This window comes from Lagopus muta, chromosome 15 (genome assembly GCF_023343835.1).
Source record: "Lagopus muta isolate bLagMut1 chromosome 15, bLagMut1 primary, whole genome shotgun sequence".
NCBI classification, from domain to species: Eukaryota; Metazoa; Chordata; class Aves; order Galliformes; family Phasianidae; genus Lagopus; species Lagopus muta.
In genome coordinates, this window is record NC_064447.1 from 535,098 (window position 1) to 550,091 (window position 14,994).

Here is a 14,994-nt window from a genome sequence, read left to right on the forward strand (position 1 = left end):
TGTACCCGAGAGCCAAGTAACAAGATGATGAGAGCGGTGCAGCTGAGTGTGCCAGCCCGAATGGTGCAGTCACTGCAGCACGAGGTTGTGCTCTACGTGGAAATATTCCTTCATTGAAGATAAGCTCTAAGAGAAAGGCCTTGGAGAGCACAGGAAGCTTACCAGGGCAGAGACAAAGAGAAATGAAATTAAATGGAAGGAAAATGTAAGCTGTCAGCCCTTCTAGCCTGAACTGTAATGTATTTAAAAATAGGTTTCGAAAAGAAATAGCAGAAGTGGTGTTCTAGCCACTAAGTGTAGGACTGGATAGATTGGTTACTTATGGTCTTTGTAGTACATGGCCTCTAGTATTGTTAAAGCAGAGCTTAAGCCTGATACCGACAAAAACATATTTTGTACTTAAATCCAAATTATTGCTTCATCCAAACTCCTAATGTTGTGGTCTTCTGAATCAAAGTTGTGCTGCTGTGTCCCATGCAGGGAGAGTGGCTCTTAGTGCCATTCTAACACTGCCAACTCCACTAATGGTATTTTCATGAGTTGCAACATTGAAGTCTGTAAATACTACATTACATTTAGTACAAAAGAAAGCTGTATAAATTAATGTCTTCTCCATCCAGATTGGTATTTCTTAAATCAATGTGTGTGATACATAAATCAACTTTCATAGAAAATGACTTTTGCAAAGCAAGACTTGATATCATGATTTGAGTTTTTATTAGTGATGTCTGAAATGTAGATATTGCTTAGGGTACTTCTCAGTCATCAGAAATGCAATACATGCAATAATTATCATTTTTTTAATTTTTAGTACATTCCACTTAAGTGAAATCATAACGTAGCTGTAGGTACTAAAATAGATTGAAGTTGTACAATTTTAACAATTAGGTTATAAACATTTGTCATAAATTTGTTTGTTGTTACATGCACTCTAAAACCTCCTTTGCTTTACAAATGACATGTTTCCAACACCTCTTGCTCCCCTCCCACTGCAAGCCCAAACCCCACTGTAATGGTAGCAATTCAGAATCCACATAGGAAGAGTGAGAAAGATTACTGTGCTTTGCATTCCATTATCTTATTATTATTTTAAGGAAGAAATGATTGTAGCATACATAGAGTATATTTTAAAGGAGAAATAACTGCACCTTTTATCTTAGAGCATGTTTCAGGCTTCTGAGCAACCTTTTTTATGAAACATATTGCTAAGGAATAAAGTAATGTACTTTTGAAGGCCAGTCTTTTACAATTTTTTTTTTTTTTTTAAATTTAGTCCCAGGCAACCATTGCCTCTGTCTTTCTTCCTATCAGAAGAAGAAGCAAGCATAATAATTCAGGCATTCTGGAGAGGTTATCGGGTAAGAATAATCTATAATTACTTTGCTTGATGTTGAATCTGTAGGACTGTGAAGGCCCTAGGGAAAATCCTTACATAAATTTTAAGTAGAGGATACTATAAATAGCTGTTGAGACCCTCATGGTTCATTGACTTTGGATGTTGCGCTGCCTTATGCCTAGTGACTACAATCTTTTCACAGGCATTTACACTGATGTAATCTTCCTGTTTTTCTCATGAAATCCACAGTGATTCAAATTTCAAAATACTGAACAATTTACATTTTGTCTTTGGCAAGTTGCTAAAATGTTATTTTGTGTCATTTAGAGTTATACAGAGTGAGTGCGTGTAGGGGTGCATAGAGGATCAGTGAGGTCTGTTCAGAAATAGAAGCGTATAGAAACAAAGATGGTAACACTGAGACAACAAACCAGACAACAAACCAGACCAGAGAGGAATGGGGGCTGTTCTTCAGATGATGCAAAGCTTACTAGTGAAACAGCGCTAATGCACTCCCCAGTGTAAGCGGGAAAAGCAAGGCCCTTGAGTATGTTGTGAAGAAAATTGGTTATTGCTGTGTAACAGTAGTGCTAAGCCTAGGATAAGATATAAATTATTTTGAAAATCCTGAGGAGATTCTGGCAAGCTTTTCTTTCTAAGGCTCTAAAACCTTCATGATTTTAGAAAAAATGGACTTAGAAATCATGTGACAAAAGTGTCTTTGACTGCCTTTATCATAGCTTAAGGCTGTAAATAGCTTCTGCTATCATGATAGTCTCGCTGTGATCTGTCTATACATCTGGTGTTCTCTAAATCACGTTCAGAATAAAACAATCTCTGTTAATTTTTTCTGTCCTATTTTAATAATCGTGAATATATGAGTTCCTATTATAAAGTGCCATGCAGGCAAAAATGGTGAAATATCCTGAGATGATCTTCTTGACTGATTTTTGACACTTTGTATTTGTTTGTTTTTCTTGATTTTTGTTTTCCTAAACAGAGATGGCATTGACTATAACATTAATTAGCACTGACAGTATCACTGCAGGCATCCTTGCAGTGGAGTATTACAAAGGCATACATCCAATAATAGTGAGCTGAGGCCCGCATGGTTGCTCAGATACCTTGTGCTTCTACCAGACATTCTGAAGGGCACAATCCCTTCTCATTTTGTTAACTTTAAAATTTTCAGCATAGCATTTATCATTTGAAACTGATTCCTAGAAATGAGAGAGGAACTGTAGCATTAAAAAGTAAGAGACATTGAAAATCAAGTGTTCTATGATATGATTCTATGTAAATAATTCAGACTATAAAATTAACGGTTACATACTTTAGCTTATTAGAGATGAAAAAACTTGGGCTTTTAAAACTAGAACTTAAAGTGAGAATAAAAAATCAAAATAATTTGTAGCAAGTTATTCTGCAGGGTTACATGTTATCTTTGAGCGTATAAGTTAAGCAAACACTGTTTAAATGAGAATTCAGTGCAGTAATGATAGAGTCTGAAAAATTAGAGGAGAATTTAGATGATTTTCCTTAATATAAATAACTCTGATATGAACTTTCTAAGTTTATATTATATTATTTATAAATGATCTCATATAAAATATGAGAAAACAGAGCTGGTTATTTTCTCTGACACATCCTGTTTGAACTCACTGTGTTTCAGATGCTTCATTAGCCATGCTGATCTGGACAGTGGACTTTATTACTTGCATAGCTGGCTAAGCATCTCGTCTTTTCTTATTTTTCTCTTATTTCTGCACATCTGGCTGTCTGCCTGTGTGCAGGAATCATAAAAACAAAGCTGTCAGTCAATGAGGATTTTTCTATATGAAGTAAAAAATCATATAGATATACCGCTTTCTGGTAATAAAAGATAACTTGAAAAACTACATTCATCCTTACCTAGAGCAGAATTTAGAGAAATCCTTGTTTTGGTAATAATATTTAATGATTGCTCTCCACAAAGCCTTTGCTATGATCTTTCATACAAAGACATTTGTTTCAAATTCAAGACAAATTCTGTACTACAAAGCAGATACTGTATGAGAACTGCTGAATCAGGGCCTGAACCTCTGATTGATGACCTGAGGCGAGCCATGAGGCAGCCCTGGGAGCACAGGTGAAGGCGATTCAGCTGTGCTGCTGGAAGGGTGGAGCCTGGCTGCGCCTTTCCCAGACCCATTGAAGAGCTGACTGCAAGTGGGGAAGGATCTCTGCTGGAGATTCTCTCTGCTGGAGTTTCATAAGTGAACCCAGGAATATGGGTAAGCATCCTATCTTTTCTGCTCTGGTGTAATAAATGCGTAGCTAAGCTCTCTGGTACATCTCATGACATCTGTACGTTCATTGATTGTACAGATACAAAAGCACCAGGCCACACACACACACACACACAAACAACAATCTAGTTTCTTTTATAACAGTTTTCTGGTTTAAAAGTCAGGAAAAAAGCTGACAAGATAGTGGAATGTTAGATTAGGACCTTAGCAGAAGAAAACTACAGTAAGTGATGTTAGCAGTTATAAGCACAGCCTAGCCGGAAAGGGAAGGTGCTTTCTGGGTGCAGAGCTTGCCTTGCAGGGAGGTGCAGTTGAGCAAACAGGCATTTGCTGCCATCACCTCCATTGTTTTTCTGGAGATCTTGTTGTTGGTTTACAGATATAAAGGCTCACTCAAAAGAAACTCTAATTCAAACCTTCAGTTTCCCATTCCTATCAGAAAAAGTCTCTTAGTTCCAGGACCAAACAAAGGAATATTCGGTAATCAGTATACTTCAAAGGAGTAATGATAATCTCATTTGTTGCTTGTACATGAGACATACAAATGAGACACAAAAGCAGTCTGGCTTGGTTCTCTGAGGAGGTCAAGAAAGAAGATCTCGAGAGGTCTTTGTGAGGCAAGCAGCTGGAATAAAGCTTTTGACAGCTATTTCATCAAATATCTTTATCTTTACTTCTCACGTTCTCTTCTATTGACATCCAATTTATCTATCATGGGCCAAGGCAGTATTCCAATGTCTAATGAAAACCCTTGACTGGTAGGTATCAATTTTCCAGGCACGTCTCCATTTCAAGAAGGTAAATTTCACCCTTCTACTGCAGAATATGTGCTTACTGCTACTCATTTCGTGGGATCTTTTTAATCTTTATAATTTGTGTAACTTATCTAGACTGACAGATTTCTTCATTAATAGAATTTCCTCTAATGTTTCCAGCAAAAGCATCCTTCCACTGTTCTGACATGTTTTTACCTAGCATTGAACAGAGAGTATTTGTCTACGTAAATCCTGAAGTATTATAAAGCTTTAACTGTAGCTTAAGCTGTTCTATGTAAACATATTGGTCAAGCAAAAGTTAATTCAGAATGGAAGCAGGTTTATCTCTGTATCTTACAGAGTGTTCTTGTACTTTTGCTGCCATAGGTTGTTCCTTTCCAGTAAAATGTGGCTACTGGTGAAGGCTCAGATCTAGAAGGTCACCTGAATATTTGCTGTTCTTTACAGCAAGTGTAGATTCTGTCCATGTGATTTGAGTTTTTAAAGAGAAATGTTATGCTTGCTCTCAGTTCATAGCTGGGCTGCTGATCTACAGGAAAGACATCAGTTGAACAATACTTGAGCCATTGATTACATACCTGGAGTTTTGGCTGCTGAGTCATGGCTTTTTAACCATAGAATTGCACTCTGATTACAAATAGGCTACCTTCTGTGAAATTATCGTGAATATGCTGAATTAGAGATCCTGAAGAATATTTAGAACATGAGGATGGGATTCCATTCAGATCCTACTGCCTATTTTATTCTCCTTTTTCTTTCTTGTTTCTAAAAAATCTCTTTGTCCTGGGAGTTCGTGTTCCTGCTCGGATTTCATATGGGACCTTGGAGTATCTAATTCTGTCTGACTATGCCTTTCTTTATCTCAGAGCCCTGTATTTTGCTGTGTATTTCACCGTACTCGCTATTTCGTTGAGAGTATACAGAATCCACTGTGCTTATCTCCTACCTTTTAACAGCTTAGAGTCATTATCTTCATTTTCAGTATACAGAGAGCACTGTGGTATTGTTGCATACCAAAATACAGATTCTAAATGTCTGCACTTATAAAAGGACACTTTGTTTTTTTTCCCAACAGTTCCATATTTAGAAGTAGGGGTACTCATTTTTGTGTCTTCCTGTCTCTTTTCTGCTGTTTTTTTTTTTTTTTTTAATGTTCCATAAGCATTCCCTTAGCCCCTTTCTGTGTAAATAAATGGACTCATTGAAATAGAGAATTGGGGATTCTATAAAAGTATACTATCCTCTGTCTGGGATTATATTTTATTTTTTGAAATAGTATGTCAAGGATTTCATAGAAGATAGAAATATATTTTAAAAATTCTGTGGAAAGAAATCACTAGTAATAATACATTGAGGTTTTGTGTTTGTTTGTTTTTTTTAAATTTTATATTCACCTTGTAAGAACTTTGTGTATCCTTTATAGGAGATAATACAGAACTGTAGTAGTACAGTGGGATATTTTAAGAGGCCTAAGAAGTATCTGATGTCAAGTGACTTAGAGAGAGTCTTCCCCACCTGTACTGATTATATAACCTTGCACTGTATTCCTACTCTGTCAGTGCTCTGAAATATGCCAAGTTATCTTCTCCAGCGTGGACTGAAAACTGCTGCTGGAGTGCAGCTGCTGTCTGTTGCATTTTTAGTTGCACCACAGAGGAGAAATTCTGTGTGGGAAGAATACTTCTGCTAAAAAATATATATATATATTATATATATATATGTATATATATATATATATATATATATATATATATATAAACAAGTGGAAAGTTGCATGCTGCTGTTTTGCTTTCTGTGCATCTCAGAAAAGCATGTGAAAACTGGAATGTATTGCAGTAGAGTAGCAGAGTTTAAATCACAGAGCAGGCTCATTACTGTATCATCCAAGAATAAAGTAAACATTCTCTGGACAGCTAAGCAGTCAGCTTCCTGAAAGTAAAACATATCCAGGAGAATCCATGCATATGAGTGCTTGTTTCTCCAATGCTGTTTAATTTCAGCCTGAATAACTAGGACATTATGTCCTAAGGCAAATGGCATTTCGTATCCGTATCATTTAGAAAAAAACAGAAACTCTATTTTAAATAATTCTATTATTATCTGAACGTGACTCTAAGAGAATAATCACTTATCAGTGAGCAAATACTACAGTGACCACTACCTGCTATTGTCAGAGTGATGGCATCTATTCTGGATTTTTGCTCTAATGCTGGAGGTAGTAATTGTGTGAGTGCTAAGGTGGATAATGGGCAACATACTGCCATTTAATCAAGTGTGGATTAGAGCCAGTTCAGGAGTGGTGAAAGCTGAATTACTTCTTATGTTTGTAGGATCTATACCAGTACAAAAGCAATAATGGAGGAATTCAACTTATATGGAGATAAAGCCTGTGACTGTTGTCATTCTCATGGAAGTAGAATTAGGCTTTTCATGGAAGTGATTGCCAAAGAATAGACATCATGTAATGCATTCCAATTACTTTAAATAAGAGATTAATGCCTCTTCTATTTGTGAAAATGGTATGGCTAGAATTGCAGCTGGTAGCAGGTGTGAATCAGCTTGCTGGAATAAATTTCCTGCTGTATGACCCTTCATGTGCCTCTTCTATTCTATTGTGTTGATCAAAGGGTTGGTTTTATAGCATTGTGGTTTTCTAAAGGCATTAATACCCTACAGTATAATGCTTTAAATTTTAATTGACTTAAGAATTGGCATCTCACTACATTCACATTCTCAGGAGTCCTTGGTAATCAAAATGATCCCTTAATTGGCATATTTATGTTTTTAGGGGGGTTAGTCAATTGTGTGGGTTTTAGTTCTGTGTAAGTTGAATGCTGTAAACCTCTGGGAGGTTTGTTTGTCTGGCTTTATATCAAGCCTTGCAAAAAGGATGAATGCCACATATTTGCACAGCCACAGCCCAGCATAAAAAACAAAGACTTGTGACCTTGAGTAACATGAGTGTATAATGTTAGTTGCGTTTTCTGCTTTCCTTTTCCAGGTCCGCTGTGATAGGGAAGTACAGGAGCTGCGTCAGTGGCAAAAGCAGTTGAGAGATGAAAAAATCATTTTTCAAAGAGTAGAAGAGTTCTGGGCTAGGCAGGAAGCCAAAGGTAGGTGAATTAAATTGCTTACTGTAATGATTTTTTTTTTATATTAAATATTTAATTTTTATACTTTAAGTTGCATTAAGAAATAAGACACACAGTGGAACACTAATCATGAGTGACAAGAAAAGGCAGTGTCTGGTGGAAGTGCCTGGCTGTTTCTTCACAATCACTATTTAACTTAGTTACTAGTATAGCTGAAAGTGGCAATGAAAAGTACAATACAGGGCCAAAGATCAGTAACTTCACAGAATTATGATAATGTGGTGGCACAGTTATTTCCTAGTATCAGACTTCTACCCGCTGCAGAACACTGAAATGCTGATTTTTACCAGAAGGTTTTAGTGCAGTTTTTCTGAACTGCAGAATTTCTGCACCCTTCACTGTGCTAACACTCACTGCTGCATCTCCATCAACATTCATTAGCATCAATGAGTGTCAGTGGGTGCCATTTTTCCACATGGAGGAATTCAGTGACGCACCTTTCCTTCATACACACTTCCATGTCAGATGCCATTTTCTGAGAGTACCCCTCTGCTGCCATCTGTCACGGGGCAACCAAATGTAATGGGGTATTGGTGGGAAGATTCAACCTCTACTGCCATTCCTGCAACATCTGCCCCTGATGTTGTGGACCAACATAATGAAGTAGGAGGCATTATTTTCAGAGCAGTCTTCATAATTGACAGAGAAAATGAGGCCATGCTGCTTTAAGAAACTTTTTTGTCTGATTTTGAACAAGGCCCTTCTGACAGGGACAAAATTATTCTTTCGTTATTCAGGCACATTGGTATGATTATGATCGCTCTTTGCCTGGTCTCTCTGCCTGCTATTTGTCTACTAACACAGGAGGATTCTCTAGCTCTTTATCAGCCTCTGCTGCCTGGACTCAGATGAGATCCACACAGGGATGTGAGGTGCCTGTCAATAGACAGAGGTGATAGGAGTTTATTCAGCTATACTGCTCATCAGCTGATGAGAGGGAAACTTCTGCTCTACCAGTCACTATTGCGTCCCTTGTTCTGATGGCCCTGCTGCCAGTCTTTGCCTACAACTACGTATTCAGGATGTAGTTGCACGCAGTTGGATCAAACTAGTAATTGCCAAAAGGGTTTGTCACAGTCTATCTCTGGAAACAATTTCAGTGACTGTGTAACTGCACCACAGGTTTGGATCTGTGGGGCAGGTTATTTTTCTGTAATATTGCCACATGATGGCTGTATCTATCAGAACAGAAAGAGAACTGGGGACAGAGGGAATTCCTTCCAAGCAGCTCACAGCTTGGTTAAATGGAGCAGAACGTGAGATGGTGTTCTCATCATAGCTGGTTCCTGTTCAAGCTGAGGAAGTGCTAACCTCCGGGTGATCAGCAGGAGCTAATGGCTGGGGGCAAATCATGTTAGATTTCTGAAGCTTGGTGTGCAAGAAGGCATCCATCGGAGTCCTCATTCTGAGCCTGGTTTTCATGACACTTTGCTGGGATAGGAGGTTTGTCTTTGAATCCCTTCAAGGCTAAGGGAGTTCAGAATCAGGTTTCTGTGAAAGCTTTTAAAATAGGGAGTGCTGGTCAGTTAGATACCAACTATCCAGAAAAATCTCCACCTCTAGTTTTCAAGTGATTGAAAATTGCTGATACACAGATAGGATTAGGCAGCTTCTTTGTTTTAGGATACCACTGGTCTCAGTGCTCTCAAATGAACTAGACAGCTTTTCACTCAAGCCCTGTTTATAGTCACTGTTTGGAGCTGTTTCTCTTAGCTGTATCTATATGCCTTGCTGGTGCTTTATTAGTTAACTTTCTTGAGCCATGTTTAGAGCCATGTTAGATGTTTAGAGTCTAAACTGAGACTTGGAATTTATTGTGCTGTGGCTTCATTCAAAGTGGTGTTTCTCTCATTATTTTGTATGCAACCTAACTCTTCTTACTTAGGTGGAGTTAGTGTATTCATGAGCAGATATGAGGTAGGGTATTCTGGAGTTGAGTGCTTAACGTTCTCACAGCAGGCTTTGTTTTAGAAACTACAGTAAGAATGTCTGTACATAAAGAGTACTCATTAATGTTACAGCTGTAGCAACCAGGGCTTTATTGTACAAGAAGAGAGCCTTGCAATTTTTCAGTGACTTCAGGCATTAACTCTTTTGTGGCTATTGCTAATTCCAAAATAGTACTGCTTTTTAATAAATGATATGACAAAACTTCTTTATTAAGTAGTTAATCATTAAGTAGCTCATGCTCTGTAAATGCCAATGGGATTAAGAGCAGTTAGGTCATTAGCCTAATGCACTGCAATTATTCTTTCAATTTTGTTGTGCATCCAGTCTATCTGTCCAGTCCCAAGTAGATCAGGGTAAAAGCATGGCACAAAAGTCCCAAACATTTCCCTCTGCTTGAAATCTTCTATAGAAAGTTTTTGACTAAAGGTAAAGGAGAAATCTGTCACTAATAACAATTGTTGTAACAATTGGAATGACAAAATAGCCCATTTTTTTCAGCTTTCCATACTTTAATGGCTTTTTTCCTTCACACAAAATAAATGTAGTTGGCACTTGGGTTAATAATAATATTTTAAACCAATGCTAGGATTTTCTGATGTGAAATGCTGGCAATTCCAGAGGGGCTACATTTATGTAATACCAAGAAACACAAAGAAAATATGTAGCACTTACTGACTGATAACAGACATTGAGAAGCTTTTGATTCCTTCAACATCTGTTCAATGATTTCTGAATTATACTTGTTCATCTGTTGGGTAGCACCAGTTTTGAAGGGACCCTCTCAGGGTAATGTTGCTGTTACGCTGTAAGCCGTTGAGTTTGTTGAAGTGCAGTGCAGAGCACCAACTAATTCTGCAATCAAAACTGGATAGTTGGACCATATTTCTAATGGACAGTAGTTACAGTACAAATCTTTCCAGTAAATACCTTAATACACTGTGCTTTTGTAACACAGTTTCTCATCTGTTGTGTGGAGCAATATTTGAACCCACTCTCACATAACAGCTGTACAGTTATGTTCTGGTCCTGCAGCTACCACCCCAGGGGATGGGCAATCTCCTGGCTCACCTGCACTGCGCAGAGCCTTACACAGAGGGAGGTCTGTCTACAGTCCTGCTGCTCTCCCTGTAATGACAGATGGGGACAGTGGTGGTGGCTAAAGGACAGATAGTTCTGTGGCTTGCAAATTTGCAAGAGCAAGGAGAGCGGTTCCCTCTTGGTGGTACTTTTTGTGCCCAGGCAGCTGTTCTTCATGATCTCCAGGGAAAACATGAGCTGGAGACTAGTTTCAGCTACATAATGCTGCTTAACAAAATGTGTCTGAAGTCTGCTTTTGTTGTGATAGTGAATGATTTGGAGTGTGTGTACTGAAAACTCCATCCACTGGAAAGTGTGCAGTGGAAAAACCTATTCATCCAATTCTGATTGCAGAATAAGTTGGTGGTCTGTGCACAGAGGATGACATCCATCCAACATTAGCGTACAGCATTCATAGTTGTTAGCATGGGAATGACTGGCCTGCATTGATACCAGTGTTGCTGCCAATGAAGTAGGACCAGATTTCTTTGAGTGGGTATTAAGGTATGGAAAGGCAGGCCCATACCTAACAGAGACAGCATTGAATGGCAGCCCGAAAAGTGGTGCCTCATACCCACACAAGCAGCAAGGACTGCAATGAAAGCACATTGTATTTCACCTGGGAAGGCATTGTGTCAGCTGGCAGAAGCCTCACCAGGAACATTTTTTAAATTAAGTGTTAGCCAAGAGAACGTGCATGCAAGAAAACATGCAAAAAGAAAAAAGGAAAGTTAAAATTAAAGCTGCCATAAATAATCATTTTTTCAAAAGACATTGCTTTCAAAACCTTGATGTATCACAGCCTCCTCAAGTGCCTTGCTGTTATAGCAATATATGAGGGCTGCTCTGAAAGTAAGGCCTCCTATTTCATTACACTGGCCCATATTGTCAGAGGCAGATGTTAGTGGGATGGCAGTAGAAGCTGAACCTTCCCACCAACACTCCATTACATTTTGTTGCTCCGTGACAGATGGCAGTAGAGGGGCACTCCAGCAGAATCGCATCTTACGTGGAAGTGCAGATGAAGCAAAGGTGTGGCATTGAATTTCTCCATGTGGAAAAAATGGGACCCATTGACATTCATTAACACTTGTGAGTGTTTATAGGGACCAAACAAGTGGGTGCTGGCACACTGAGGGGTGGGTGCTGCATTTCAGCAGTGATGACAGTGACAGTGGGGCACTTCTGCTGGTGCAGATTGTTATGAATTGCATGCAGCTCTTGTTCTTTGCTGGTGAAAACGCACAGCTAGAGCATTGAAAAAATTGTATTTTGTAACCAAGAATTTGTTCTATCAGATGGTGTTATTTTGCTCTGTTGGGTTTTTTTCCACAGAAATAAGTAGGAGGCATTACTTTCAGAGCAGCCTATGATAATGTAAGGTGCTACAAGCTGGCAAACTTTTCTGTATCTGCATTGTGCTATACACAGGACTTTCAAAGCCTCACTTCAGTATTAAATGTTTAGAACATTGAGTATTTATTTTCTTGTCTTCCAGCAGATCTGACTATGTGTAATGTCAATTTTTGCAGTGATCAAGTTTTTCTTCAAAAAAACTTTTCCACAGTATATTTCCAACACAACGCTTTGAGAAAGGGTGTAAATGATATTAGATGTCTGATTACAGCTTACCGTCTTCACGCATAGAAAGTTTTAAAGGTTGAAACTTGAAGTATGCTTCCAGGGGACAAGATGAAACCATTCTGAATGTGATGTGAGCAAGAAAAGTCAGGAACCGGGGGGGGAGGGAGGGGGAGGGACTGTGCCATTCAGCTGTTGAATTCATACCAAAAACCTCCCATCTCTGAAGAAATTTTTCTGTAAACTACACTTAAGTTGTTTTGGAAAATCATGTAGTGATAAGAGTTCCCTTGCCTTCTCTACCAATTGTTTCCCAATGAAAAACAACTTCCTTGTAATCATCCTCATAGAGATTTCCTGTCATCAAATTAATTATTTTAGGATGGTAGGACAAAGCTGTTCCATCACTCCAAAGTATGATGTAAAATTGTTCCTTTTCAATTTCTTGCTTCAAACAGTGCAAGTTTATATTGCTTATATCACATTAGCTTTCAATATTATCAACTTGTTTCTGTAATTATTTGACTGAGCCCTGCTAAATTAATATAAGACTATCCATTACATAAAATAGCCTTGGGGCACAGACAGATGGCTGTTTGAAACAGCTGTACCACTTTAAGAAGTTACTGTCCAGGGGTTTTCATTATCAATCTCAGCTGTGATGCCATAATTAATTATGTTAGTGCTCCAGCTGCTCGTATTTCTGCTATTACTACTCTGCTGTTTATTAATGTTCTTAAAACTCATTTCACTGTAAAGTCAACCAAGTTGGTTTCCACTGCCTTTGTCCATGGTGTGGTCTCACCCAACTGACTCTGCACTGAAGGGAAATACGAGCACTTACGCAGTAATTAGTAGCATAACACAACTGCTTCTTAAGCTCATCTTTCTACGCATTTAACTGAGTTACTGTGAAATCTCCCCTCTAATTAAACCACTGAGCTCCTTGCATCAAGCAGGACAAAGCATTTGTTATTACTGAAAGCTCAGATGTCACAAATAAACCATTAAGATCAAAACATTTTAAAGTTGATAGATCATTGTGTTACAAAGTTAGCTACATCAAGAATAACAATGAAATCTCAAATTTGTAGATGACTCAAACCCTATTTATTAGATGCTGTAAATAGTGTTGAATCTAACTGTGGGGGATAAATGGTGAGCTGCCAGATAGCTTTTAGAAAATGCTGACTCAAGCAGTAATGTGATTCTATTGACACTACTAGAAGGATCAGCATACCTCTGTGTGAAAATATCAGCCAAAATGCAAGCTAGCAGTCACATTCTGCTGTGGTGCAGCTCGCAGCACAATGCTACCTATACCTTATTTCATGGGTCTGTCTTGGGCAAGTGTTTATTATATTGGTGCTGAAAGCAGAGTGATGCTGAAAAATGCTAAAGGGAAGTTAGAAATGCGGCTGTATTGTAATTAATGAGTTTAAAGGCATTCTTAACTTTCCTCTTTTCAGAACGTGTGTAACACATCCATCATAATTGAAACAAATTGTGAAGTCTTAATTTTTATAAGATCATTGGCAGAACAAAACAGCTTTTGAGTATTTTCATTTGTTTGTTTTTAAGTAGGGGCCAGTTTGTGATCTGCTTTGGGCAGCTGAGGTGCCCAACTTGCCCATCAAAAAGATAGTCCTTGTGCTTCCTTGGCTGAGCTTTCTACCCATCTCTCCTTTCCTTGGCTCTTGTGCTGAGGGTTTTGTAGTGAGCTGCTCCAGCTGGCTGATCTGCCCAAAGACTGCTCTCTGTTCTGCACTGTGGCCTTCCACATTTCTTTTTTGCTGGATAAACCCGGTATGACACAGCCTTTAGATCCAGTGCAAGGGAACTGATGCCCCAGTAATGAGGGGAGCAATGCCACCCATTTGAGATAGCAGCTCACTTTTTAGATCAGCTGATCTGTGCTGTGCCTTACAGGGTCATGTGAAACCATACCCTCTGTGGTATGTCTGCTTGGTGTGCTGGGCCAGGGTATAAAGCAACCTCATGTAAACCACTGACTCTCCCCCTACTTCAAAATGCATTTAAAAGCATCGCTTTTTTTCCTCACTTTACAAATTTTCCCTCTCCTATCATTGTATCATATGTACTGCTCATCACTTGTTTTGAAAAGTATTCTGGGTGTATGAGCAATGAATATTAAGATGTTATAATTATGAAATAAACAAGAGAGTTAGGTAAAGCAGACTATGATAACAAAAAGAGAATAGATAGAAAGCTTACCCATATCCTGGGCTCCCGTACAAAACCCCAGCAGAGCAGATCTCCAGAAGAAATCCTTCCCCCTGCTAGCCAGCTCTTAAATAGGTCTAGGAATTGCCTTCACCTGTGCTCCTGTGGCTGACTCATTGCTCGCCTCAGGTGATCAATCAGAGGTTCAGGCCGTGACTCAGAAGTTCCCATACACTGGGATATAGCATGTGAAAACTTTGCATGAAAGTACTGAAGAAAAAAAATAGGAGAAACAAACAGCATCCTGCAGAACTGTTGATCTCTTTTAATGCGTGGCTGATAAATTTCTCTTTGAGTGCAAAGAAAAAGTTACATTTCTTTCAGCCTTATCTAAGGTCACAGTGTTATAGCATTGTTTGCTACACTGCTCCATTGCTGTAAAATTGCATTCCATAAAATGATCTATACATCAAGTGTAAATTACTTTTATCAGTACCTACTTACAGACTGAAAATGTAGAAATGAAATGCATAACAGTCAGGACACAGTTTAGTGGTGCACAGCTTTAGACTTGTAGGGAGAATTAGAATTCTTACCTGTATAGATCCATTGGTTTAGCATAGTTGATGGGATAAATTAGTTCTAGAGTA

General features: G+C 38.5%; 1 protein-coding gene across 2 annotated transcripts in view; it reads left to right on the forward strand.

The window, feature by feature from the left end:
• Positions 1 to 14,994, forward strand: part of IQCK (IQ motif containing K) — a 53,017-nt gene that overhangs the window by 20,073 nt on the left and 17,950 nt on the right. For both annotated transcript variants that reach the window (XM_048961410.1, XM_048961411.1), the window contains exons 7-8: positions 1,274 to 1,358; positions 7,402 to 7,513. In XM_048961410.1, coding sequence (XP_048817367.1) covers positions 1,274 to 1,358; positions 7,402 to 7,513 — 197 coding nt within the window. The remainder of the gene's footprint in view (positions 1 to 1,273; positions 1,359 to 7,401; positions 7,514 to 14,994) is intronic.